Source organism: Typha angustifolia, chromosome 1, assembly GCF_048772165.1.
Source record: "Typha angustifolia cultivar Huaian chromosome 1, ASM4877216v1, whole genome shotgun sequence".
NCBI classification, from domain to species: Eukaryota; Viridiplantae; Streptophyta; class Magnoliopsida; order Poales; family Typhaceae; genus Typha; species Typha angustifolia.
In genome coordinates, this window is record NC_133239.1 from 10,913,148 (window position 1) to 10,938,643 (window position 25,496).

General features: G+C 36.5%; 3 protein-coding genes across 9 annotated transcripts; 2 read left to right on the forward strand and 1 right to left on the reverse strand.

Annotated features, from left to right (window-relative positions):
- Positions 1-6,995: 6,995 nt before the first annotated feature.
- On the reverse strand, positions 6,996-15,587 carry LOC140766032 (putative pentatricopeptide repeat-containing protein At5g13230, mitochondrial). 6 transcript variants are annotated; one of them, XM_073105697.1, is made up of 4 exons: positions 12,714-15,587; positions 11,039-11,165; positions 8,246-8,364; positions 6,996-7,560 (listed from the first exon to the last, which is right to left on the reverse strand). In XM_073105697.1, exon 1 carries the CDS (start codon positions 15,430-15,432, stop codon positions 12,937-12,939), a length of 2,496 nt encoding a protein of 831 aa, XP_072961798.1. In that variant the 5' UTR covers positions 15,433-15,587; the 3' UTR covers positions 6,996-7,560; positions 8,246-8,364; positions 11,039-11,165; positions 12,714-12,936. The 6 variants fall into 6 exon arrangements, with proteins under 6 accessions (XP_072961798.1, XP_072961640.1, XP_072961722.1 ...); XM_073105539.1 differs by lacking the exon at positions 6,996-7,560 and adding an exon at positions 7,592-7,885; XM_073105621.1 differs by lacking the exon at positions 6,996-7,560 and adding an exon at positions 7,592-7,901.
- Positions 15,588-16,364: 777 nt separating this feature from the next.
- Positions 16,365-18,309, forward strand: LOC140761006 (acyl carrier protein 4, chloroplastic-like). The gene is made up of 4 exons (XM_073098166.1): positions 16,365-16,521; positions 17,545-17,640; positions 17,761-17,883; positions 17,982-18,309. The coding sequence occupies exons 1-4, from the start codon at positions 16,456-16,458 to the stop codon at positions 18,114-18,116; spliced, it is 420 nt and encodes a 139-aa protein (XP_072954267.1). The 5' UTR covers positions 16,365-16,455; the 3' UTR covers positions 18,117-18,309.
- Positions 18,310-19,412: 1,103 nt separating this feature from the next.
- LOC140758573 (RNA polymerase II C-terminal domain phosphatase-like 3) lies at positions 19,413-25,370 on the forward strand. Of its 2 annotated transcripts, XM_073094780.1 has the most exons (13): positions 19,413-20,365; positions 20,591-20,729; positions 20,827-20,882; positions 20,979-21,039; positions 21,121-21,232; positions 21,338-22,548; positions 23,048-23,656; positions 23,754-23,900; positions 23,987-24,255; positions 24,358-24,469; positions 24,557-24,814; positions 24,891-24,937; positions 25,053-25,370. In XM_073094780.1, the coding sequence occupies exons 1-13, from the start codon at positions 19,770-19,772 to the stop codon at positions 25,114-25,116; spliced, it is 3,681 nt and encodes a 1,226-aa protein (XP_072950881.1). In that variant the 5' UTR covers positions 19,413-19,769; the 3' UTR covers positions 25,117-25,370. The 2 variants fall into 2 exon arrangements, with proteins under 2 accessions (XP_072950881.1, XP_072950873.1); XM_073094772.1 differs by having other exon boundaries at positions 21,121-22,548.
- The last annotated feature ends 126 nt before the right edge of the window (positions 25,371-25,496 follow it).

Here is a 25,496-nt window from a genome sequence, read left to right on the forward strand (position 1 = left end):
TGGCGTCCTCTCCCACCTCCCTTTTTCCACCGTCCAAGTCTTTGGTCGGCCTCTTTCAACCTCTATCCCTTCTTTTCCACAACAACTTCTCCTCCTTCACACTAAGAACTAACCCTAGCATCTATCTAGCCAATGGAGGGCTATCAAGTTAGGATCTAAGTTTCAGAACCGTTGCGGATCGGATTAGGTCGATTCGTAACAACTTTATTATTATTTTTCTAGTTTAATGCAAATAGATTATGTTTTTTTTTAAGAAAGATAGGCAAATATGTTTAAAATTATATAGAAATTGTAATTTTATTATACACAATATAGGTACTAAAAATATTTTCATTACAAACACTCTAATATATTATATTATACTCATGTTATAATTTAGTTATTCGGTAGTTATGTTATAGTCACATTATGATTGAGATAAGTAAATTAGTTATAAACTCTTCAACACCTAGAATGAGTTTCATAGAATCAATGCTTTGTTATTAGGGTACCATGGTGATATATTATATGCCACATTTTACTACATAGGAAAATAGATTGGATATGACTTCAATTTTTAGATAAGATATGTTTACTTGAGCTATTCTCTCTAACATTGCATATACTTTTTCCTGAGATCTATTCCAGTACTTCAGCCATCTAAAAGGTGTTGAATAGAACCAATGCCACCATAATATATACCTCCACAAACACACATAACATAGAGAGAGAGAGAGAGAGAGAGTGAGTCATCTAAATCAAGATCAGATGGCTGTCACCTGCCAGTGTTGTGTGATAGTACTATATATATATATATGTATATAGTGGGTGTTGGTTGTTGTATGATGCTTTGGCCCACCACTTTTGAGCTCCATAGTTATAAACTTTGGGTGTATATGGTCTGAGCTTATATATCTCTAGCATCACTTTATCCCACACTTCCTTTGACAGCCTGACTCCATTCCACCAAATGGCTAAAAGGAAAAGTCTCACTCTATGCTTTCTCTATACAAGATATATATGTTATGTATACTTCCTTGCCTGCACCTTGTGGTCTCCTACTGCATTATGATGTAGAAGGATAATCCAACTCCTAGTTTTACCACCACATAACTGTAGGAGAACAAATTCAGAGAGGAGGAGGAGGACATGATGATAAGGATGTTTGAGGTCAAAAACTGATCATATCTCTCGGGATGCTGTGATTTATCATACAGGATCTTGTGGATCGCAATCCTAGTCATTATCAACAATGTTACGATCTGACCACGTGGGTTAGGTTAGGTTAGTCGAATCAGTAGAGTCGAGTCGAGTCAACTCAAGTTAATTAATTAGTTTTATCTTATTATTTTAAATTTTAAATAAAATAGATAATTTGTATGCGGATCATGATCATTGAATAAATTTTATTCCTATAAATAGGAGTAGACATGTATTGATAATGATCATTGAATGAATTGAGTTTAGCTAAATTATTCTTTTCATTTTTATTTTTTACCGTACTCGTTAGATTGTCTTTATCCTTTTGGGAGTAGATCATAGCTATAAAAACATTCCAATCTTTCAAACTCTAACTACATTCTTCCACTAGCAATTGTCCTACTTTACGGCCGTCCACTACCATCCTTTGTTGTTCGCCACTTTCTAACGATCGCGGCAACGTCAAATATTTACCGTTTTGCCCCGTTCTTACCTTACTCTACTATTTTAAGCATTTCAATCTTTCAAACTCTAACCACATTCCTCCAATAGTAGTCGTTCTACTTTATGGTCGTCCACCACCACCCTTGGTCGTCCGTCACCCTCTGACAACTCCGACAACATAGAATATTTACCATTCTGCCCCATTCTGACTTTACTCTACTATTTTAATCATAATTTTTCATCCATGTTGTCCCATCCAGAGATCAGGCCACTTGGTTCTTGGGTCAACTATTAAGTCACCTTATCAGATTGTTGGTTTGTTTAATATTATATATTTAAATAATATATTTATAGTTCTAAATAATTCTAAAAACTAAAAACATCTATAAAAGCAATACAATTGATTTCTTCCATCATTTAGCTATTTTTGTAACTAACAATTAGGTTTAAGTACATCAAATTATATGACTTAATAAAAATTGTATCTTAATTACATTTTTATTTTTTTAAATATAATAATTTTCATTTTAAGACTAAATTATCCTTAGGGTAAATAATAGAATAATTGAGTATTAAGGACAATTAGGTAACTTTTTAAAAAATGAGCATCCTAGTTGGTTTCAAGAAACTCGTCCGAGTGGCACGGTTCATTGGTTGAACCACCGAGTCGACCTATTTATGTTGGGTCAATTGTATTTTCGGTTCGATAACAAAATTGAACCCGGTGGTTGGTTCACTATTTCACTAGTCTGACCACTTGATCTGATCTAGTTCTAAATATAACTATAATTTCTAGGGTTAATATTCCATATTAACACATATTTTAGCCTTTTGTAACGGTAAAACCTTTCTTTTTAAACATTCAAATGCAAAGAAAACCAATAGAATATAAAAGATTAAAATTATTATTATCTAATAACTTAAGATTTTTAAGTAATTTTATTTATTTATTAAAAAACTAAACTTTTAAAATATAATATCAAAGTAGAGGGTCTTGTATTCAAATTGCGTCAAGCATAGTTGTCTTTTGATCATTAAAGTTCTAACATATGTTGAGCTTTAAAATGAGGGAAAGAGTTCTCCATCAACTTAAGCTTTTACTAGAGTAATTGGTTAATTAACATATCTAAGTTATCAAGACTTCCATTGCAAGGTAATTTTGATGCCATACAAATGCATTTGCTTAGAGGTTAGGGTTCAAGAAAGCTCAAAAAGGCATCTATCTTTCTTCTACCTTCCTGATAGTCTTTGCTTTCTATAATGTATTGTTGCAAGCCAGTGGGTGGGTATATTGCATGCTGAATGTAGTACAACATTGAGAATGATGCCCCTGATATATATATATATATATATATATATATATATATATATATATCTGATATTGGTCAAAGTCTATTTCTCAGAAGAGAGTACATATGTTAGGATGGAGGAAGCTCAAGTTAACTTGTAATGCCTGCAACTAGTCCAAACTAGCTTGATGCTACTTCCCTATCTTTTCTACTTGCAATGATGGTTACTTAGAAGAAAATATATAACCTAGTACTGTAATATATGTTAGTTTTTATAAATGATAAAATCATGATAAAACAAAATCTTTTTTAATATAATATTTCTAAACTTACTTAACAATATCTATCTCGTTAGCGCAACCAAAATGAAGAAGAATTAGATTGAGAAGTAAGAATTGCAACTGAGTCAGGTTTTTGAACGGTTTTTTGGGCATTTGAATGACCTTCCTTTTTTTCAGATAGATTTTTTATGTTTTTAAGTGTTAGAAGCTTGTTGGAACGATTGTTGCATGTTTTGTCCCAAGAACAAAGTCCCTGATGTGTTTGAAGCTCATTGGAACGATTGTTGCATGTTTTGTCCTAAGAACAAAATCACTAATGTGTTTGAAGCTCTAGTGGAATGTGTTTCAAATGGATTTTTCTTTAGATTAAAGACGAGCAAGAGTTTAATTGTCATCGAAACATAGGACATATGGATTTGAAATTATGACCATCCAAGAAGAATTATAACTAGGGTTTTGAATCCTTCAATTTTGGTGCAATATGAGAGATGGATTGTTCGAGAGTGGGCATGACTCATAGAAGCTATAGAATACTTTGATAAATATAAAGAGTTTGGAGAGCAAAATCATGAGGTATACATACCACAACTTGGTGAAATTCTCCTATGTACATTGAAAATTGTGGTTGCCTCAAGAGTCATAGAGGTAGGACTTCAACCTCAAGAGCTAGTAAGGTTAAACACCAGCAATCTATAGGTGTTTTGTGCATCGAGTGTGAGAGAGTCAAACAAATCACTTCAATGACAGTTATAGGTAACAACAGATGTCTGCAGGTGTTTTGTAATAAGTCATCATCATAGTGCTTAATTTGATCCCAGAGAAAGGATTCGTAATTTTTTATCCTCAACTAATAAATGAGTTTTTCCACGTAAATTTTTTTTTTTGTATTTTTGCGTATCATATTTGATTTTTACTGGACGATTTTAATTCGAGAAGTATTTTCTATGGTCCTTAAAATTTCAAACCCCAGTGAGAAAAAAGAAAGATAGAAATATGAGAGAGAGACATAGAGTGAAAGAGATAGAAGGCGAGAGATACTACAAAGACAGCATATATACAGGAAGTAACATCATCAATTAATATAGAATTTTGTACATTGATACCACACACTATTCATAATGGCTTGGTTTGTAGTCAAATGTGACATTGAAACTTATGAATTGATTGATTTAAATTTGATTGTGACTGCCATAACATTACATGTATATGTAAGGCATGCCATAGTTTTCTATGTAAGAAATAGCCTTCAGTGAATTAGAATATTTCTAAAGCATTCTTCATCTTAAAGCATAAAAATACACATGCATGCATGCTTTGTTTTAACTCCTAAGAAAAGTTTTCAAAGGATCACATGATCTCAGGTATAAACATATCCACCAAATTAATAACCCTAAAAGAATAAACTATAATGGTGAATAAACTATGATATATAATTCTGGAATAGCTGAAACTTTTATAATTCAAACTGGATACTTATCTAGTTAAAAAACTTGCTAGCATTTGTTAGGTCATAAATTAATAATATATAATGTCTCAATAAATATAAATTAATATTAACAGTAGTTTTTTTTTTTTTACTTTTATCAAAATATAAATCTAAAAAATAGATTTGCCTCTCAACCTCAAACTAAAAAAGAAATTTTACTTCATCAAACTCAAATATAATCTCATAAGAATACTGGTATTTACACCAAGGAGGATACCAATCCGATCGTTGTCCTCAAAGAGGCTCTCCTTGCTATTCGCTGTTCATCCTCTTCCCTAGATAGTTACCACCATCAATGAAGAAATTCATCTATTTTACTTCATTTCTTCCCTAGTGCATAAATTTCTCATAGTGGACTACTGGCTCGCCTTCTCAAGTTACAGTTTTATCCTCTGATCTCGATGAGACTATTTATAATCGTTTTAGCTAATTAATATATTTTATAAACAAGAAAAGAAAAAAGAATACCCATATTTAGTTTTAACTATTTTTCTCAGTATTTTATGTTAGCACAGGTTATATCATAAGAATAAAGTCCATAATCTGTGGCTCAAAAGGTAAACAGTGGATGGGTAGGTGATGCAGTGAAGCGTGGAAGAAGAGTTAGATATCTCTATCCAGATTAACAGCATCAACTTTTGAAAAACAGTAAAAGAAAGTTGAAGGATTGAAAAGAATCTCAAATTTTCATCAAGAAAATGAACTAAACTAGACTCTATCTTTTGGCTGTAGGCATATAAGAACATATATATAACAAAAGACTCAAAAATCATAATCCAACAAAGAGACTTACTTCCATTTATATAGACTAATAAAATTCTAGTTCCTGTTAAACTAAGCACAAAAGAAAAAATGGAATCAAATTCCAAATTATACACCGAACAATATAAGCAAAACAAAATTTTTTCTTAAAATATTAAGATTGCTGATTTCATGGCCTAAAATAATAGAATTTGATTAAAACTCTTCGACTATCATAGTTGCCGCTAATTTTTAAAATATCAGAATTGTCATTAAATATATATTTTTTTTGACTCATTTAAAATGTCATCATGGTTAGCTTTTATCGTAATACTCCTGACATACATCTAAATAACTAAAATACTCTCTTCTTAAAGATTAGAATGAAAAATATTTATCAAAAAAATTTAGTTTTGCCGTGAAAATTTTAACTAAACAAAATGACATATTTAAAAAGAGCACAATAATTTTCGATAGTAATTATAATATTTTGAAAGTTTTTTCAAGCGGCAATTATGTAAAAATCCTTAGTAGATTTTGATATTCAAAGTGGGTCCCTCCGCCGGGAACCCGAGGGGCCCACCACCCTCTTGGCACGCGCGGTCAGGTGGGTGGGCTTGGGCCCCACATCCATGCAAAGCGTGGAATTCCATGGGCCAGGCCTTGTCGGGAATATTACCTGCACCCTTAAAAGCCCACCAAGAGATAAAACTTGGGACCCACCAAACGCACCGCCAACTGGAACCCACCAATGGCCAATGGTTACTCCCCCCTTAGAGGGGAGTAACCAGGGTCACAAAACTGGGGTCTCATTTGAGGTGCTGCAACTTCCATCGTGGGGAGTTAGGTTAATTATAATCCTTGAGAAGAAGGGGCACCTCATGCTTTCCTTTGGGATTTGTCTTATAACTTAATTATCCTCTATCTTAGTACCGTTAATGATAGTTAGAAGGTACATAGGCATGAATAAATCGACTTGATTAGGTTGACCATTATACCGTGGATGTTAGGGTTGATATTTGATCGGCTTATGCTCTATCAAAAAAAAGAAAAAAAAAGAAAAAAAGAACTTAGTTAGCGAGAGAGAAGATTAATTGGGATATAAACCTCATTATTTCATGTAAGATTAGAGTGATGATATAGTTAGAAAACTAGCATTACTTATAAAGCGGCCACAACTCATTTAGATTAAATAGTAGATAGATAGACTCTTTTTTAGGGCAATTTATTGCATAATTATTGGATAAATTGATTTCTAGACTTTGAACACCAATGATAGCATCATAATTCATCAAAAGGAGAGGACTAGCTAGGGTAGTTAGGAGTCCAGAAAAAAAAAAAAGAAAATTCTGTCTTTTGGTAAGTTTTATTGGCATATTAGGTTAAATAAAATGCACAAGCATGTTAGTACATAATATGAAGAAACTAGGGAAAGGGTGATTCATGAATACCCTCTTTTTGGATAGATGCTCTCTCTTCATCACAAGATAGTATATATTAATATATATATATATATATATATATATAATCTAGATGAGTAGATGAAGTGAAAAAGAAAAGTATAAATTAACTCCTTCAAAGTATACTTTCTCTTTCATTATGAGGTGTGGTGATGGTTGGAATTAGAAACTTAGAATTATGGAAAGAGAGGAAGGAAAAGGTATGGAATATTTGGGGGGCAGTGCCTTGCAAAGGGGAACTCATGCATGTTCTTATTTGTTTGCTCCTCTGTGTGTGTGTGTGTGTGCAAGTACTTTTATAGTTTTAATACATAAGAGACAATTAAAGTGCATTAGCTGACATCAAGGAACATAACTATTCTTTTCATGGGAATGTAGGTGTTTGTTTCATAGCATGTCATGGTGAAAACTAGGAGTATGGACATGAAAGAGCTTTTCTATTGTTCTATTATCTTATTGTTGTTATTTTAAATTTGAACCTATCAAGAGGACACATGCAATGCAACTATGAAAGAGATGTAGAGAGAATAAAAAGGGGAAGATGGCATACCTTTTCTTGCAAGTATGAACCTTGGAATGATCACTTCTTTTCTTCTTCATACCACCTTTCTCACCGCCCACTAGTCAGTAGCCATACCAACATGCCAAAAAAGGCTTCTTTACCCCTCATCCACTATCCACTGCATCATAGGTTAGAAGACATTTCATATCCTAAAAGACCTGTCACTTTCCCAAGATTTCAAAGAGGAGGAGAGAGAGAGTAAATGGAGCAAATCATACATGCCCATGCATATGTTAGTATTCATGTACCTATATCTGCATTTGTATACACAGAATATATACTTTCAGAGCAAGTCATGATAACTTTTTCAACAACTTTGTAATACACTCACCAACACAATGCCATATAGTATTGCATATGGTAGTATTCATAAGTTTCTACCTCAAACCAAACTCTCTCTTTGTTCTTCTCATACAAGCTTGAGTTTGTAAAGTCTGCAGGTACTGGCAGTACATAACACTAACAAGTGTGTCAGTAATATGGGCGAGCATGGAGTTGGAAAAAAAAATTAAAAAAAAAAGTTTTAAGAGCAACTTGTATCACCAAGGGATCACAACTTGGCCCATATGGTAATCAAAGACTTGGATTGGGTTCAAACTTGTATCTAGAGCTTGGCCCATACAGATAACTAGCTTTAATAAGACTCTTCAGAATCTTGAAAAAGCTAAGAGCCAAGGAGTCAACTAGCATTGTAGCAGACTAACAATAAAGATTGAATCGTCAAAGTTTATCTGACATCAAAGGTCAGAAAGGGCCTTGAGACAAAGAAAGAAGAGTAGGCGAAAGCCAGGGTGGGAACTCACTTTAGCCATCTGATGTAGTGGAGAACAGCCAACTTCTGCTAGCCTGCAATGAATGGTATTCAGCATAGCTGAAGGCATCTTCTTAGGATTTCAGCTCCTATCTTTTCCTTTCTCATGTCCTGGTGATACATTAAAAGGATAAATTGTGTTGTAACAATGAGAGTGAACACTAATCATCATCATAAGTCAACTACAAAAGAATTGACAGATTTCAAAATTGGCAGTCAACCTAAAGTCAACCCTGCAGAGAATTGTAGAGAATTTCTAATGAAACTAAAAGCAAACATTTGAGAAACCTGATATGAAAGCTATAAGGCAAGTCAATTAGTGGAGTAATCTATCTTCTTAGTGGTAGTTTAGGATCACACCACCCGAGAGAAATCCCTCCAGAAAGTCATCTAGATGTAGCAAATACTAAAACGAGGAAGAAAGATAACAATCTCTTTATCTAGGGATTTGCCTTCTTCTCAAAACTGCAGTAAAACTGAAGATCTAAATAACGATAAAAACAACAATCATATATTGTTAAAAATTCATCAAGATATCAACCCACATAGCTTTTCAATGATACTAGATCTTGATTCCAAAGCAAGCTTTAGTCAGTCTAGATACTTTCCGAAAAATTTAGAATCCAGACCATCATGGAAAATACTTTCACTGTCAATTTCTTTTAGTAGGATAATCTGACTAATAAATACACCACAGAAAGTAAGTAGCTTTCCCTCTCACTCATGTTCCTGTTTTTGATCTTACAACAATTCTGGATCCTAGATTATGGTTCTTAAGTGCAAATGACAATTGACAACCAACACATGCCCTAATGATCTGCCCTTCAAGATATGGCAGCCATAAACCTCTCTACAGGAGATGCTTCACTTGCTGAGTTCATGTAGAAAATCTTCAGGCATCAGCACTTGCTTCCAGTGTGCCATTTCCATAATCAGAGGGCTTCACTTCACTGAGCAGTGCTAGAAACTGCTCTGATTTCATGACTGAAACAAACACATCTGATTCACCCATGAACAGTGTCACTTATTGTATTACTTCCCAAGCAATGGTCTTGTTCCAACAACTTGCGATATAAGGGAAGAGGACATTGAGGTTTTATTATGGTCCAACTAGGACTCTATTTGTAACAAGGGTCTAGGCATCGGTAAAGGTGGGGCTAATTGATTGATGAGGGGCTGAGGGCGGAAAGTGATAGAGCCCGGTGGAGAAAAAGAAAAAGAGCACAGCGGTGGTAGTGTTAGGGGTAGATTAGTGTCGTGCCACCATCAGCATGGGTTGCCATGCTGGTCTCCAAGCTGATGTGATTTTTTTTTTTTTATCAATCATTTAAAAGTCTTTGATCCTTCTCGTCATTTTACTAATTACATATTAATTTTAATTATTGAACTATTATTATATAATATTATGTGTTGAATGTTATTAAGTATTCAATTATATTATAAACTATTCAATCATATTATGAAGTGTCCCATAATTATATTAGTTTTAATAAATGTATTCAATCATATTATGTGTTGAATAATATTCATATTTGTCTATTGCTTTATCTTTAATAAATGAGTCATTTATAAAAATAATTTAATAATAAAATATTATAATGTAGATTTTAATACATATATTTAAATAAGAAATTAAAGATTGCTTTATAATAGAATGATGAATCAGTCGAAAAAATGAAAGAACATTAGTTCAATGTTAGAGGCGGAGTCTACATATAATGGAGTTTTTACTTAGGTTGCGTCAAACAAAACTGGATTTTCTTGTATCCATTGTTTTGACGGGCTCACCATGGGTGTATGGTTTGTGTTGAGGACCTGCTGCGTACACATTAGGCTGTGGCAAACAGAAGCGGATGTTCCAAAACCAATTGTTTTGAAGGATTGAACAGCAGGAAATGGACTTACCATGTGTATGGTTTGTGTAAGGGACCTGTAATGTCAAGCTCACAACAATGATTACCTTAGAGATGCAATAATGCAGATTAATCATATTTGGAATTCTATGCCCAGAAGAACATGGCAATTCTATGATTGTAGACACCATTGGAGCAAAACCTGAGGATTTGAGGTCACAGAATATCATGTAAATCTGATTTATCAAGATTTATGGTTGCTCTATATTTAGTTTGAAATAATTGCTGTAGGAGATGGAAACTGGAAAGGATCAGAAACTGCTCATTTGGGATGTAGATATGGGAAGACAGCAAGGAACATAAAATTAGTACCAATAAAAGAAAGTTCCATTTCATCAAAAATTAAACCTAGTTTGGCCCCTTTCAAGATTACAGATTGCCATTTGTTGACTTACTAGAAAAGACGTATAAGTCTTCCTAACAGATAAAATTATATTGAAACTTTCTTAAATAAGTAGCTTCGGGAACGACCTATCTAGAAGGATATGTAAGGACAGTCCAACAGAAAGTACTGATTCCTTTTAACTCTCTGAACTGAAGGTACGGATGCCTTATAACTTACCAAACCAAACATATTGAATGCCAAAAGCAGGACTCTGACTCTCATTCTTAATCAGTTAACTTATGGTAAAATATATATAAATAACATGTTATATGTAACTATATAAGTTCCTACCATTTAGAGGATAGACCTGCTCAATTAATAGAAGAGAAAACTCAGAGGGAAGAGAAACATGACTAACTTCCAAATAAATTTTGACTTAAAGAACAGAAGTTAATGGAAAATTTTCACTATATATATACACACATATATAGGTATCCTGGATGACAAGAAAAATCAAACTCTTTGCTCCTAAATAAAGGGGCATCACCTGAAGAGCTGAGAGTACAATGATGTTTGCAAATTGCAATTGATATCATGCAAGTATATTCAGGTATCTGACTCTCTTTACATCTGGTTGTACACACAATATAGTTGCATGAAATTGTGCCTGATTCCTGCAGTAATTATGAAAAAATCATTACGCCCTCAAAATTTTCAAAGAGTGTCTGGAACAATATAGAAATATACATCTATTTTTCAATGAAATAACAAATTCAGGATTATTTGAGGGCTGAAACTAGGGAACATTTTTGTTATCTTAGCTAGATTAGAGTTCCTCAAAGTTAATACCTAGAGTCCTAGATGGTTATAAACTGGTTTTGATTACAAATATGAATTTCCAAGCGCCACTCAATTACCTCTTTCAGATAGTTTGTTTGAAAGAGTCCTCCTAGGGCAATAGGTCAATCTAAGAATGTTTTTGTTTCATCAAGACCACTTTGATGTCAACCATTTCTCCTTTAATGGGATATCAAAAGACAAATATTACAATTAAGAGTAATAGTGTAATACTTGAATGAGAAAAGACATCTTCCTGTTGGAAATACCACCTCCCTACCGACTTCTCTAGTCCCCTCCCATCTCTTCTTCCTTTTCTTTAGGGTTCTCTTAATTTCTCTCATTAAATTTAGACTATAGTAAATTAGTAACTACTGGATGCAAAGTATACAATTTTGGCATATATCCAATCCTATCCTAACATAGATGTCAAGTCGAGATGACCTGTGAGGGAAGATCATGGCTACTGCAGAGAATGCTGGTACAAAGATACTCAATAGACAAACTTCTGAGGCCTTCAAACATCTTAAGCCCTTCATTTGCACAATCAATTTTGATACTAAGACAACATGATGCATCATGATTACTCATAGCATGGCATGGAAGACAAGGATTAAGGTCACATGCCGACAAGGTGTAAGCCTCACATTCTCTTCGGATATCAATTCACAAAATAAATAAAGATATGGGTTAAATTTTCTATAGTACCCTTTCGTTAAGGCAAAGCAGGCCTCAATCCTATCAATTCTTAGTGTTAAAAGTTACAATTAATACAAAAGAAAATTTTAAAACCATCGTAGGACTGGAGAATATAAGGAAGAACATAAAAAGAATTAAAAATAAACATAAAAGTACTGCTTAGTTGATTGCAATGTCTTTCCATTGTGTGCAGAAGTTCCTCGCTGAAAAGTGTAGATTGCAAGTGAATCTTAAATAACTTTCAATTTTAAAAAATTTATTCCTTATATGCATTCTTATATGTTGTGGTAAACTGTCAAGACACCTCTCAAAATAAGAGTTGAAGATAAAAAACATGAATGGCACTTGCTTTATAAGATGAACTTAAGAAAGGTCATATGTAGCCAAGCAGCTTGTGTAGTAAACGTACAGACGTGCTGCTATATAGAAACTATTGCAAAGCAAAGTGGGTAACACCCTTAGCAAGATAAAATTATTAAGTGAAGAAAACTAAGCAGCATACTCGTCAGACTATGCAAAGTCATGCAGTTAAGAAAATGTAGCACAACAGCAGGCAAATAATGAACAATGCAAATTAATGTCTTGTACAAATAAAAGTTAGTTTCACTGATGGAAATATGTAGAAGAAAAGGCCACGTGATGGCATAAAATTGGCAAGTAGAGAAATAAAAAAACATATGTTTTACCTATTCTTAAGATGACAAGGCATTTTGTACATGGTGAAAAGCTTGGTTCTATTGCAGGAAGAGGCGCTGGTTGAAAACTTTTGCTCTCAAAGATTTTAAAAGTTGAGCCTCACCGGGAACAAGCTTATCATGCCCAATTCTCCACAGATATTGTTTTGCAGATCTTGTGGCAAGAGTATGAATTAATACTACAGCAAAATAAGCACTGCATCACAATGTGGTATTACCAATAATCACCACAGGAGCAAATTCCACCATCGAAATGATGAAAGCGGTTAATGTCTCTCACAATGATTTCCCGTTGAACTACTTTAGATATCATTTTGAATGCAGCATGACAATCCAAGCAGAAACGCAGGTTCTTCATTATCCGAATAGGATTTCCAGGCGGTATGCTTATAAGACCCAATGCCAAGGCCAGCCTCTCACTATGTACCCATAGAAAACGTGTCTTTTGGTCCTCTGCAATTTCGTGTAACACCACACTGCCATCAGGAATGTAGCCTGCTCTATTTATCTTTATGTTTAACCATTCCAGCATTGCATTTATCACACGCATATCTGGATGTGATGCATCTCCAACTGAAAAAGAATGGATTTCTCCCTGGATCTCAATCCAGCTAAGGCCAGGCTCCTTTTTCACTCCTTTGCTTCTCATGGATTTTCTCACAAGGGCCACTTCATCCCAAATTCCTGCTGCAGCATACATATTTGATAATAAGATATAGGTTGTCTCATCTTGTGGCTCAATCTCAAGCACCTTCTCTGCACAAAATTTCCCCATCTCAACATTCTTATGGACCAAACAAGCACTCAGCAATGCACGCCAAACCATAGCAGTTGGTTCCAATGGAATTTCTTCGATAAACTTCATGGCATCGTTGAGGCGGCCAGAACGTCCTAGAAGCCTAACTATACAAGTGTAATGCTCCATACACGGTTTGATACCGTAATCCTGAGTCATGGAATTAAAAATAGATAAACCCTGCTTCACCAAACCTATGTTGCTGCATACTGATAGGACACCAACAAAGGTCACATCATTCGGTTTGATCATAGTTCCATTCATCTTAGTAAACAGACCTAAAGCATCCCCAGCTAGGCCATGGATAGCATAGCCTGAGATGATAGCATTCCAAGAAATCACATCATGTTCTTTAATCATGTCAAACACCTTGCGAGCCTCTCTAATGTTTCCACACTTGGCATATGTATCAACTAGAGAATTACTAACAACAGTATCATCACTGAATGTGGTCTTAGCAATCAAAGAGTGAATCTGACTTGCTTGCCTGATATTTGCTATGCTTGCACAAGCCCGAAGTGCACTAGAGTATGTGACTTGAGTTCCTGGTACATGAGAGATGAGCATTTCACGAAAGAGCCTCAAAGCATCTTCACCAAAACCTAACTGGACATACCCAACGATCACTGTGTTCCAAGTCACCTCATTGCTATTTGACAAATCTGAAAAAATCCTCAGTGAGGTTTCCATGTCCCCGCACTTAGCATAAACATCGATTAGTGCATTTGCAACAAATATTTCCGAGTCATAACCTATCTTGATAGCATGGCTGTGGACTTGCTGACCCACTTCTAAATTTGCTGTACTTGCGCAAGCTTGTAGAACACTTGAAAGACTAAATTCATTAGGAACTACTGAAGATCGCATCATTCTGCAGAAAAGCTCCAAAGCCTGCTCATTCTGATTGCTCTGTGCATAACGGGCTATCATGAAGCTCCAAAGTATCACATCATAATGAGGAACCATCTCAAACACCAAGCGAGCATCCTCAATGTCCCCACATTTTGCATACATATCAAGAAGAGCACCACCAACATAGGGGTCAGTTTCATAATAATTTTTTATCGAGCACCCATGGATGCTCTTGCCTAATTTTGGTGATGACAAGGAAACGGAAGCCTTGAGCACACTAGTAAGAGTAAAATTGTTAGGCATCAAACCAACTTTCCTCATTCTAGAAAAGAGTTGCAATGCATTCTCTGAACAATCATTCTCAGCATAGCAAGACACCATCCCTGTCCAAGCGACAATATCCTTTCCAACAATCCCATCAAACACCTGCCTTGCATAACTAACAAGCCCACAGAGTGAGTAAGCATCAATCAAGGAAGAACCCACAAATGCATTGGATTCGTGGCCGAGCTTATAAATGCACGCATGCACACATTCACTAAGCTCAGGCAGCTCCATAATCACAAATAGCTTTAGAACTGTTGTGAAAACAAATTGATTAAGATCATAACCCTCCCTGTGAAGCCTAACAAAAAGCTTAAACGCCTCGTCAAAATCGCCGCACTCCATATGACCCTGAATCAAGGTAACAAAAGAAACCACATTTCTGTCACTCATTTCTCCAAACAACTTGCGGGCATCTATCATGAGACCAAATTTTACATACATGTTGAGAAGAATGTTCTGGCAGAACAAATCCAAACGCCCACCACGCTTAATGGCATGACAGTGAACTGCTCTCCCTCTATTTTGATCCCCAGTGCCGATGCAATCTTTCAATGCTTCGGCATAAGTAAAAGAATCGAACTTGAACAGCGAGAGAGCATTAATCTCTTCCTCTAACCACAACAATGCAGCATTTGCTGAATAACTGCATCGAAAGAAGCTAATCAAAGGATTTGGTTGATGAGTGAGTGAAAAAATTGACCATTTGGGTCGCACGAGTTGGGAAATCCGGAGCATAGCGTCCGAACTGGGGGTTGCTTCCCTTCAATTTAGCGATTTTGAAGACGACCCATTTCGGAGAAGTTCAGGGAGGAATTGGAACTGGGGATTTTGACCGTAAGTTTCGACTAAGGATGGGAATTGAAGGCGGGAAGAGAAAGAGACGAATTTGATTCACTACATACATTGCCGGAGTGGCGCGAAATATTATTATTATTATTGTTATTATTATTATTATTATTATTATTTTAATAACCAATCGTGAGCAATATTAACCCCATTTAACTTCATAAATAAATTTTTTATTGTAAATACAACTCATTATTCTAAAATAAAATCTAAACATAAATCCTATTAAAATATAAATATTATTTATTAAAATTATATTTAATATCGTACACACTAATTTAATTACTAATTTGCCACTTATATCTATTCCATCACTTTACTTCGTATCGAATCAAATTTATAATAATTTCATAAAAATTAAAAAATATTTTTTTTGTTAATTATTTTATTTTTATTTTAAAATTATCATTTGAGACAAAGTTGTATAGAATCATATTTTTTTAATATATTTAAAATAATATCGATCAGATGATAAAAATATAATATATATTTTTATTATATCTTTCTCGTCTAAAATTTTATTAGTATTATCTTAGATCCTTTGAAAAACTTATTAAATCTTCTTAAAACTCTGTTTCTAATAATGATCTTCAAATTCGATCAAATATATTTAAAAAAATAAAGATTTCACTCTAGTTAAGACCACACAAATAACCCTTAAATTAATTATCACAGAGCAAATAAAACTGAATTTATTAAATTTTCTCAAGGAAGAAAATGCTTGGATCACTTTATGGACCAATCAGCTCCTCAGGTTTTAGGTGGGATCCACAAATTAGATAAAATTTTGTTGATTGGGTGGATAGCATGCCGCCACTCTGGACTACAAAATGGGAACTCCCTTCCCAACCTAATCCAGAAACATCACACCTTCTTCTTCCATCTCCTTCCTCTGCTCTCTTACTCTTATCAATGGCTTCCCTCTCTGCCACCTCCCTTAGGTTCGGATACTCCATCAACCCAACAAGCTGCTTCAAGGTAACACTCCTCTCTTCATCCCTTCTTTCGACCAAGTATAGAAAGATTGAATTTTTTTTTGGATTTTTTTTCCCTTTTCTTGTTCTTGATTTTATCGAATTTGCAACCTAGATGGAAACTCTGTGGATCATTAGACTGTTGTGAAGGCCTAAAGGTTGTATTTTGGCCAGGAAAGTGCCTTCCTTTTTTTACTACTGAAGCCTCAGTAGAGACTTCTACTAGTGATTGCTTCCCAAAAAGAAAAGTATGAGCTTTTTAAAAAGTCACAAGTTTTGTATTGATTGTATAGTTGATTGCAGTTTAAGTTTATTCTGTTCATGTTTCAAAGAAAATGGAGTCCTACCAGTGAATGCTGGATGTAAAGTTTTCCAGAGGGGGAGATGTTTAATCATCAAATGGACTCCATTTGACATGTTGGATTGTAATGTTCATAAAAAATAAAAAGGTAGCTTTCTTGATTTCCATGTCCAAATACATTGCAAGAGTTGATGAGGAAGCTAGTTCTCATCATTTACATGAGAAGAGAAGCCTATTGTGGACAATTGTGAGCATAACTATTACATAGCCAGAACAAGAAACTATAAGCTCTACCACATGATCTTTATTGGGATCTGATTATGGTGCATTCAGTATTTAAGTATCATTATGTTATTCTACTGACTGAATTCTGATGATGGTTTGCAATGTATGAAGGGTGTTGATTCCATATGCATCTTAAATTTGCTAATAAAACCTTTGACAATATGATGATTAAACATTCAGTGGAGAGAAGTCAGTTAATTGATAATTTTGTCAGTCCACATAAAACGTTACATATCACTGATGAGTGGAAGAACTACTTGTAATTGTACATATTACTACTAATATGTAAATTGAGTTCAGTTACTGTCTTTTATGAAAAAAGTTCTGTGTTTGAGCTTAATAATTCCTCAATATTCTTTAGTCCTGCCACGGTTTCAATCTTGGAAGCCCAAAAATTAATGTACTCACCGATTTGTGGTTTCGCCACTTTAACAATTGCAGACGAGTAACAAAATTTCCAGCGTAAAGTTCTCATTTGGCACGAGAACTAGTAGCTTTCCCTCATTGAGATCTTTACGCGTTCGTGCTTCGTCTGAGGTATACTCTTCTTTATTCCAAGGATATTGCTAGTTCCTTATTCTTCCTGCAAATTTAACTCATGAATGAATCAGGAGAAGGTATGTCAATGCAACTCATTGCTGTAGTTGCCTCTTACAGGCCACACCAGAGACGGTGAACAAAGTCATGGCGGTTGTCAAGAAACAATTGGCATTGACTGATGATATTTCTCTGACACCTCAGTCGACGTTTTCTGGACTCGGTGCCGATTCCTTAGACACGGTATTTTCTGCTAAACCTGGATTGCCACCTCTTTGTCATAAAGGCATTAATTTCTAGTACTCCAAATTCATAATCTTGTTGTCATTTTACTTTGACAGGTAGAGATAGTGATGGGTCTGGAGGAAGAATTCGGCATCACTGTGGAGGAAGACAATTCCCAGAGTATCTCAACAGTGCAGGAAGCTGCAGACCTGATCGAAAAACTGGTTCAGCAGAAAGCTGGGGCAGCTTAACGCGATAATAAATTCGAGAAGAGGGATCTAGAGTTTCAGATTTCTTCAGTAGTGATTGGCATTGGTCATGGTTCATCTTTCTTTCAGAATTTGAACAGATTTTGGAGAATCATTATGTAGGAACTATTTTTGACAGGAACTTTAATGTTTCAGATTTTCAGAGGGCATATATCCCTGATTGATTGAGACTGTATCATTTTTGTTCTACTATCAAGTATCAACTTTAGCTAGTTTTGCAGGAACATCTGAAGGATGATCATATACAGTATTAGCTCGAGAACGGTTCGCCTTAATTTCTAGCCCTTGCTGGACTGCAGATTGTTCAGTCTGAAAAATTTATGAGCACATTCTGAATACACTCATTCAAGGTTTAGGATATATATCATTAGGCTTTGGGTTTCTTTTCTAACATAAAATTGCATGTAGTTGTATGATATTATTATCAGTTTTAACAAAATTAAGAGTGTGATTAATCATATTTAATTTTTCATCAAATGTTCAGTTATTGTCCTAAAGAAGTAATAAGTGACAAATTTAATGGTTAATATTTACTTTTTTTTTCTCTCTTCCGAAGCATCTTATTTATATGTATACCTTTTTTAAGTTGATTTTTGCATATATACCCTTTACGCTATTTTTTGATAATTATATTATCTCGGTAATGTACATGACAAAGGGGCATACATGATCTTAATTAAGAGTAATATATGTAATCATAATAAGAGTGTTTATATATTTTTATTGTTAATTTGATGAAATCTTAATTAAATTCTATCTCCTTAATTGGAGACTTTCGCAATATATTTGCATTTAACTTTTAATTTATAATAATGTGAGCACTCGATACATATCGACAATAAAAAAAAAATATATGCATTCAATATTAAATTAAAAAAATTAATTCTTAATTTAAATTCAGTGTTAGTAAGATAGAGATTCAAACTTAAATTAAAGTTTATCTCCTAGTATTAAGTGTTATGTCCGTGGTTAAATATTTTTGGTGGCAAGTGGCAATTATGATATTTAGAGAAATATCAGTGGTAATTATGTAAAAAATTTACTAACATCTGCCGATCTTTTATGCGATTATTAATTTATTCATCTAATTTATTCCGGACTCGATCTATTTAGGCGAGGACGGGTTGACAACTGGACCCGAGAATTTAAGTGGACGAACCCAATCCGACCCAATCCAGTTAAATGACCAATAGAACCGGGAGGATGACGTGCCGGATGACGTGTACGGTTCGGATTTAAACTCTAAGCCTTTAAATATATCCAAGTCGCCCGCACGAGCTCTCCTAGTCCTTTCCCAATCGTCTCGCTCGCTTCGGCCTCCCCTCCCTCTCGCCTTCGCCGACAACACCTCGAGCTAGATCCAGAGCGATCGTTTTGGGGGATTCGCCAGGAACTGCTGGATTTCCACGGATCGGTATCCCCTTTGATCGATTCGTCTCCTCGAGCTCTTTACAACGAGGTCGATATCGCCGAGAACGGCGGTGTATAACCCCCCCCCCCCCCCCCCCCCCCCCTCCCCCCCAAATCGGTCGGTAGGCTTTCCGATCTCGGAACCCTAGAAACAGTGGTTAGGATCGTTCCGATACTGCCGGATTTACTTGCCGGAGATCGCCGGATTCACGACTCCGTGGTCTTATGCGCGTCGCTGTACCCAGTCGGCACTTCTTGAACCCTAGCGACAAGGAAACCCTAGCGCGGATAATGGCGAAGAACCGTTCGCGCGCTGCGGCGGCGGCGGAGGCGGACGAGGGGGAGGTCTCCGACGGCGAGTCCTCGGCGTCGCTGGAGGAGATCTCTGCCGAGGATTTCAAGTCGCCTAGATCTAGCGTTTGGATGGGGTATCCCATGTCCCGGGGCTACACCACGAATTTGTACAGCTTCGCCTGGGCACAGGCCGTGCAGAACAAGCCTCTCGGGCTGGATTTGAAGCCGATGAGCTCGTCCGATCCACAGACGGAAGATTGCGATGAGGTCATAGAGGACAACACTGAGGAGGAGTCGACTGGTGGTATGGAGAAGGAGGAAGGGGAGTTAGAGGAAGGGGAGATTGGTTTGGGGTCGGAACAGGCGGTGGCAGGTGAAACCGTCGATCTGGAACCTGATGTACCAGAGAAGGAAACTGAAGAGAGGGAATCAGATGCAACGGAGTCAGAAGAGATTGGGGATTTTGATAGACATGTTGGTTTGATTTTGGAGGAGTTGGAGAGCATTACAATGGAAGAAGCAGAGACGTAAGCTTTGCGCATTGTAGAACAACAGATACAGAAAAAGAACATTAATTGGAAGCTAATGATTAAATCTTTGAAATCAATTGACTTTAAAAGATTGAATTTTTGGAACAATAATTTTGATAAAAATGGTAACTTGGAGTAATATGAATGAGGTCTGGTAGTCTTCTAGGAGATTTTCTTGAAGCATAATTGGTATCTTTACTGATTCTTTCCCTCTTATGGTAGATCCTTTGAAGATGCTTGTGCACGATTGCGTAAGACATTTGAGAGCTTGAAGCCAATGTTTTTGGATACTGGGAGTCCCATTCCTGTGCTTGATGCTTTAGTGCAGCAGGCCTTTCTGGGAATTGAAACAGTTAATTCTGTAAGATCATCTGACTTCTCAGCATTTCCCTAGTCCCGATAGTGCTTTAAGTGTGACCTTCTATATGAAAAAAGGTATACTTTGGTCTTAATGGCAGGTACTTAGTTCCGGTAAATTGCAGAAAAGGGAGCAGAATAAGGAATTATTCTTAAGGTTTAGTTTCATGTTCAATTTTTATTAGATATGGTCCTTCCTATTTATTCTGCAGAGATTATTTACATTAAACTTGATGTATTCGATCTTTTGTAGGTTGTTGATCCACATAAAGAACCAATACTATAGGCTGTTGTCACCTGAGCAAATAACTGAGGTCTGTACTCTTTCCAGAGTTGATGTTGATGTCAATCATGGTGGTTAGGAGAATCTTAGTGTCTATATTCTTTTGTAACAGCTAGATAAAATTGTGAAACTATTGGTTTTTGAGGATGGCAATAATGTGAAAGAGCTACCTACTGGCAGTGGAGGCACTACGGATAGGCTTTCCAATATGGCTGAAAGCCCTGGTATATCTTCTTGTGTTTTAGTTTCCTCGGAGAAACCTCTTTCAGAACAAAGCAGAGTTAACTCTCTTCACTACAACTATCCAAATGCTTGTTTTCCAAATTTAGAACTAGCAAACGCATTGAGAAACAAAGGTGTTAGCCCACTGCTGGATCTTCATGCGGATTATGATGAAAGTAGCCTCCCATCACCCACAAGGGAAAACCCACCACCATTGCCTGTACCAAAGCCTGTTGGTTTTGGAACTGGAGCAGCTGTGTCCACTCAGCCGGTAGCTCGCAAGAACATGGATCACAAACCTACTGTAATGCAGCCATACGTCACAGATGCTGTTAAAGCTGTTTCATCCTATCAGCAGAAATATGGCAGAAGTTATACTTTTCCAAGTAATCAGCTCCCAAGCCCTACTCCCTCTGAGGAGTCTCATAATGATGATGATCCAGATATGGAAGTATCTAGTTCCGTGGTTGCCGATGATGTGACTCATGTGAATACAATGAGTTCGATGCATGTTGTTAGGTCTAGTTGCACTAGCGCCTATGTGGATAACTTGAGGGGGCATCAACAAGCTCCTGTTAACGTGGTGACTCAGTTGGTTCCAGGGCCAAATCCAGGTGTAAAGCTTGCATCAAAGAGCAGAGACCCAAGGCTTAGGTTTGTAAACTCTGAAATAGGAGGCGCTTTTGTCCCAAACCAACACAGGATATCTAGGGACTTAAACATCTCTAAAGATGGGATTGCTGAAATAACAATGAACTCGAGGAAGCACAAGCCAGTGAATGAACTTCTACCTGATGATCATGCTTTGAAAAAACAAAAGAATGCTGTAAATGCTAGAGATGTGCAGATGACCTCTGGAAGAGGTGGATGGTTGGAAGATGGTAGCGCAGCCTCTCATCCAGGCAATGGAGTTCATTTAAATGGACATAGTAAAGTTGAGGTTGGGAGGATCGGAAATGGAGACAAAGGTTCCCACATACGACTGAATAGTAACTTAAACTACAGCAGTCCAAATGGTGAAATTGTGCAGGATGCAGCAAGTACCTCAGCTCCTGCTATTTCTTCTTTGCCTTCTTTATTGAAAAATATAGCTGTAAATCCAACAATGCTTATGCAGTTAATTCAAATGGAACAAAAGAGAGTAGCCATAGAATCTCAACAGAAAAGTACTGCTTCAGCTGTTGACATGACAAATACTACAGTTGTCAGTGTAACACCTGGAACAGTTCTGTCAGCAAATGGGCTGCCAGCAGAGTCTGCAAAAGTTGTGCAGAATCCGGCTGCAAGAATTCAAATCACTGCCCAAAGGGCTAGCATGGTGAGGCTCTATTCAGAGATTACTTAGATTTTACAGATATCCTTCAATGGTTAATAGTTTGATTACCACTAATCTGATCTGTTTAGTGTTCTCTTATTCTGTCTACCAAGGCCATTGAATCATGCATAGAAGATAACTTTAGCACATCAGAAGATCATGAATCCATTATTTTCCTTCATGGCATGGTTACGTGATTTGCCTACTTCAGTGTATTGGTCGACAAATTAATTTAAGAGGCACACTCAACTAAAATGCTTCTTTTCTCTTGCTTCTTAGTTTAGATTTCTTTTCCGGCTCTTTGTTATGGAGATTGTCATCTATTTGATGCATCATAATGTACTGTTTGATGTCTGAGAAGTTCAACAAAATCACATGATGCATCTTTAAATTTTGCAAATCTTGTGTTCAAATTATAAATGCTTTCCTTTTTAAAATTAGTTGTAAAATTTCATGCCTTAATATTAAATGATAGATTTTCTTTTCTATCTAATATCTTCAGAATGATACTGGGAGAATCCGTATGAAACCTCGTGACCCCCGCCGCATTCTCCATACTAATATTGCTCAGAAGAATGATATTCAATGTTCTGAGCAGACTAAAGAAAATGGAACCCCCTTATTGGATCTGCAGAGCAACAGAGACAATTTAACAGTCCGAGAGCAAGGGGAGCAGGCACAGCCGAGTGGATTGCCCCCTCAATCTATCACCATAACAGATATGGCTCAACAATTCTCAAAGAACATGAAGAATGTTGTGGATAAAGTGTCTAGTTCACAAATGATATCTACGCTCCAAGTAGTTCCTCAGAACATCTCCCAACCAGCTCCAAGTATCATGAACAAGGTAGACGCTGGGCCTGGTGTAGTAGAGTTGCATGAACCGAAGAATGCATCTGGTGTGGCCCCAGAAGGAGTCACGACAAGTACGTCACAATCAGTGAACCCATGGGGAGATGTAGACCATCTGTTGGATGGATATGACGACCAACAGAAAGCTGCTATTCAAAGAGAGCGTGCAAAAAGGATAACAGAGCAGAATAAGATGTTCGCTGCCCGAAAACTTAGTCTAGTCCTCGACTTGGATCACACTCTTCTTAATTCAGCCAAGGTGTCATGTTTGTCCTGCTATAGATTCTTGTAAATGACCATTACAGTTTATGTGAAAGGATGAAGTTACTTATTGCATCTTATTTCTTCATCTGTAGTTTGCAGAAATAGATCTGATTCATGAAGAGATTTTGAGAAAGAAAGAAGAGCAAGACCGAGAGAAGCCACAACGGCATCTTTTCCGTTTCCAGCATATGGGGATGTGGACCAAGTTGAGGCCAGGAATTTGGAACTTTCTGGAGAAGGTTAATACTATATATCATGCTCTTGTATTCTGAGTTAGCTGCATCATATTTTTGGTTACTTAAGGTTGATAATACCCTTGTTGTAGGCTAGTAAGCTATATGAACTGCATCTCTATACCATGGGAAACAAGTTATATGCTACTGAGATGGCAAAAGTGCTTGATCCAACTGGGACTTTGTTTGCTGGAAGAGTTACTTCAAAAGGAGATGATTGTGAACCATTTGATGGTGATGAAAGGGTACCCAAAAGCAAGGACCTTGATGGGGTTTTAGGGATGGAATCAGCAGTTGTCATCATTGATGACTCTGTGAGGGTCTGGCCACATAACAAGCTTAATTTGATTGTTGTTGAAAGGTATCCATGAGCTACACTTATTTCATTTTCTTTCTTCTATCTCCTTTTTTTCCTACCTGAAAAGCATTTTTCCTAATTGATGCAATGTCGTATCACTTGTAGATACACTTACTTTCCATGTAGTAGACGCCAATTTGGTCTTCATGGTCCTTCACTTCTTGAAATCGATCATGATGAGAGACCTGAAGATGGTACTCTTGCTTCCTCACTGGCGGTAGGGACTTGCTTCTCATCAGCGATGGTGTCAAAGATAAATAGATAATATTTCGGGTTTGCTGATCTTTTTGATGTCTTCAAGCAGGTTATCGAGCGAATCCACCAGAACTTCTTTTCTCATCGCTCTCTCAATGATGTGGATGTAAGGAACATACTCGCAGCCGAGCAAAGGAAGATCCTAGGAGGGTGTCGAATTGTTTTCAGCAGGATCTTCCCAGTTGGGGAATCGAATCCCCATTTACACCCATTGTGGCAGGCTGCTGAACAGTTTGGTGCAGTCTGCACAACCCAAATCGATGAACAGGTCACTCATGTTGTTGCCAACTCTCTAGGGACTGACAAGGTATACTTTATTCCTCCAATCTAACGAAGGAAAGTGATCCCTGTACTGAAACGATCATCTTTCCTATCCGTTCCAGGTCAATTGGGCTTTGTCTACAGGAAGATTTGTCGTCCACCCCGGATGGTAAGAGCTACTTATTGGTGAAAATCTTAGATTATCATATGTTCTACTAAACAGTACTTTTGCTCCCATTCATCCAGCGCTGCGGTAGATAAACATCTTTTGGTGTTATTAACAGGGTGGAAGCTTCAACCCTTTTGTACCGGCGGGCAAATGAGCAAGACTTTGCAGTTAAATTATAACAAAACCTGGCCTTGCTCCCCAATATCGAAAACATCTCCAGGGTTTTAAAAAACACACACACACACACAATGAAGATCAACAAAATCACATTTTAACTTTGCTCTCAGCCCTCAGGGAAATTGTGTGATACCATTAATATTGCATTTCGGAAGGCGGCAGGAGTAAATCTGGGAAGGAAACGAAGATTGGTGAGAAGAGGTTGCTTCTCTTTTTTAATTCTTAAAGGATTTTTGGTGTGAGGGTATTTCCTGAATGGACTCTGGAAATCTTAAGAACAAAGAGATACCCTAACCAACTCTCACTCACATAAAGTAACAGTTTTGGCTCAGATATAGATGTTCCATAGAGATTTAAATGCCCCCATAACATCTTCTCTAAA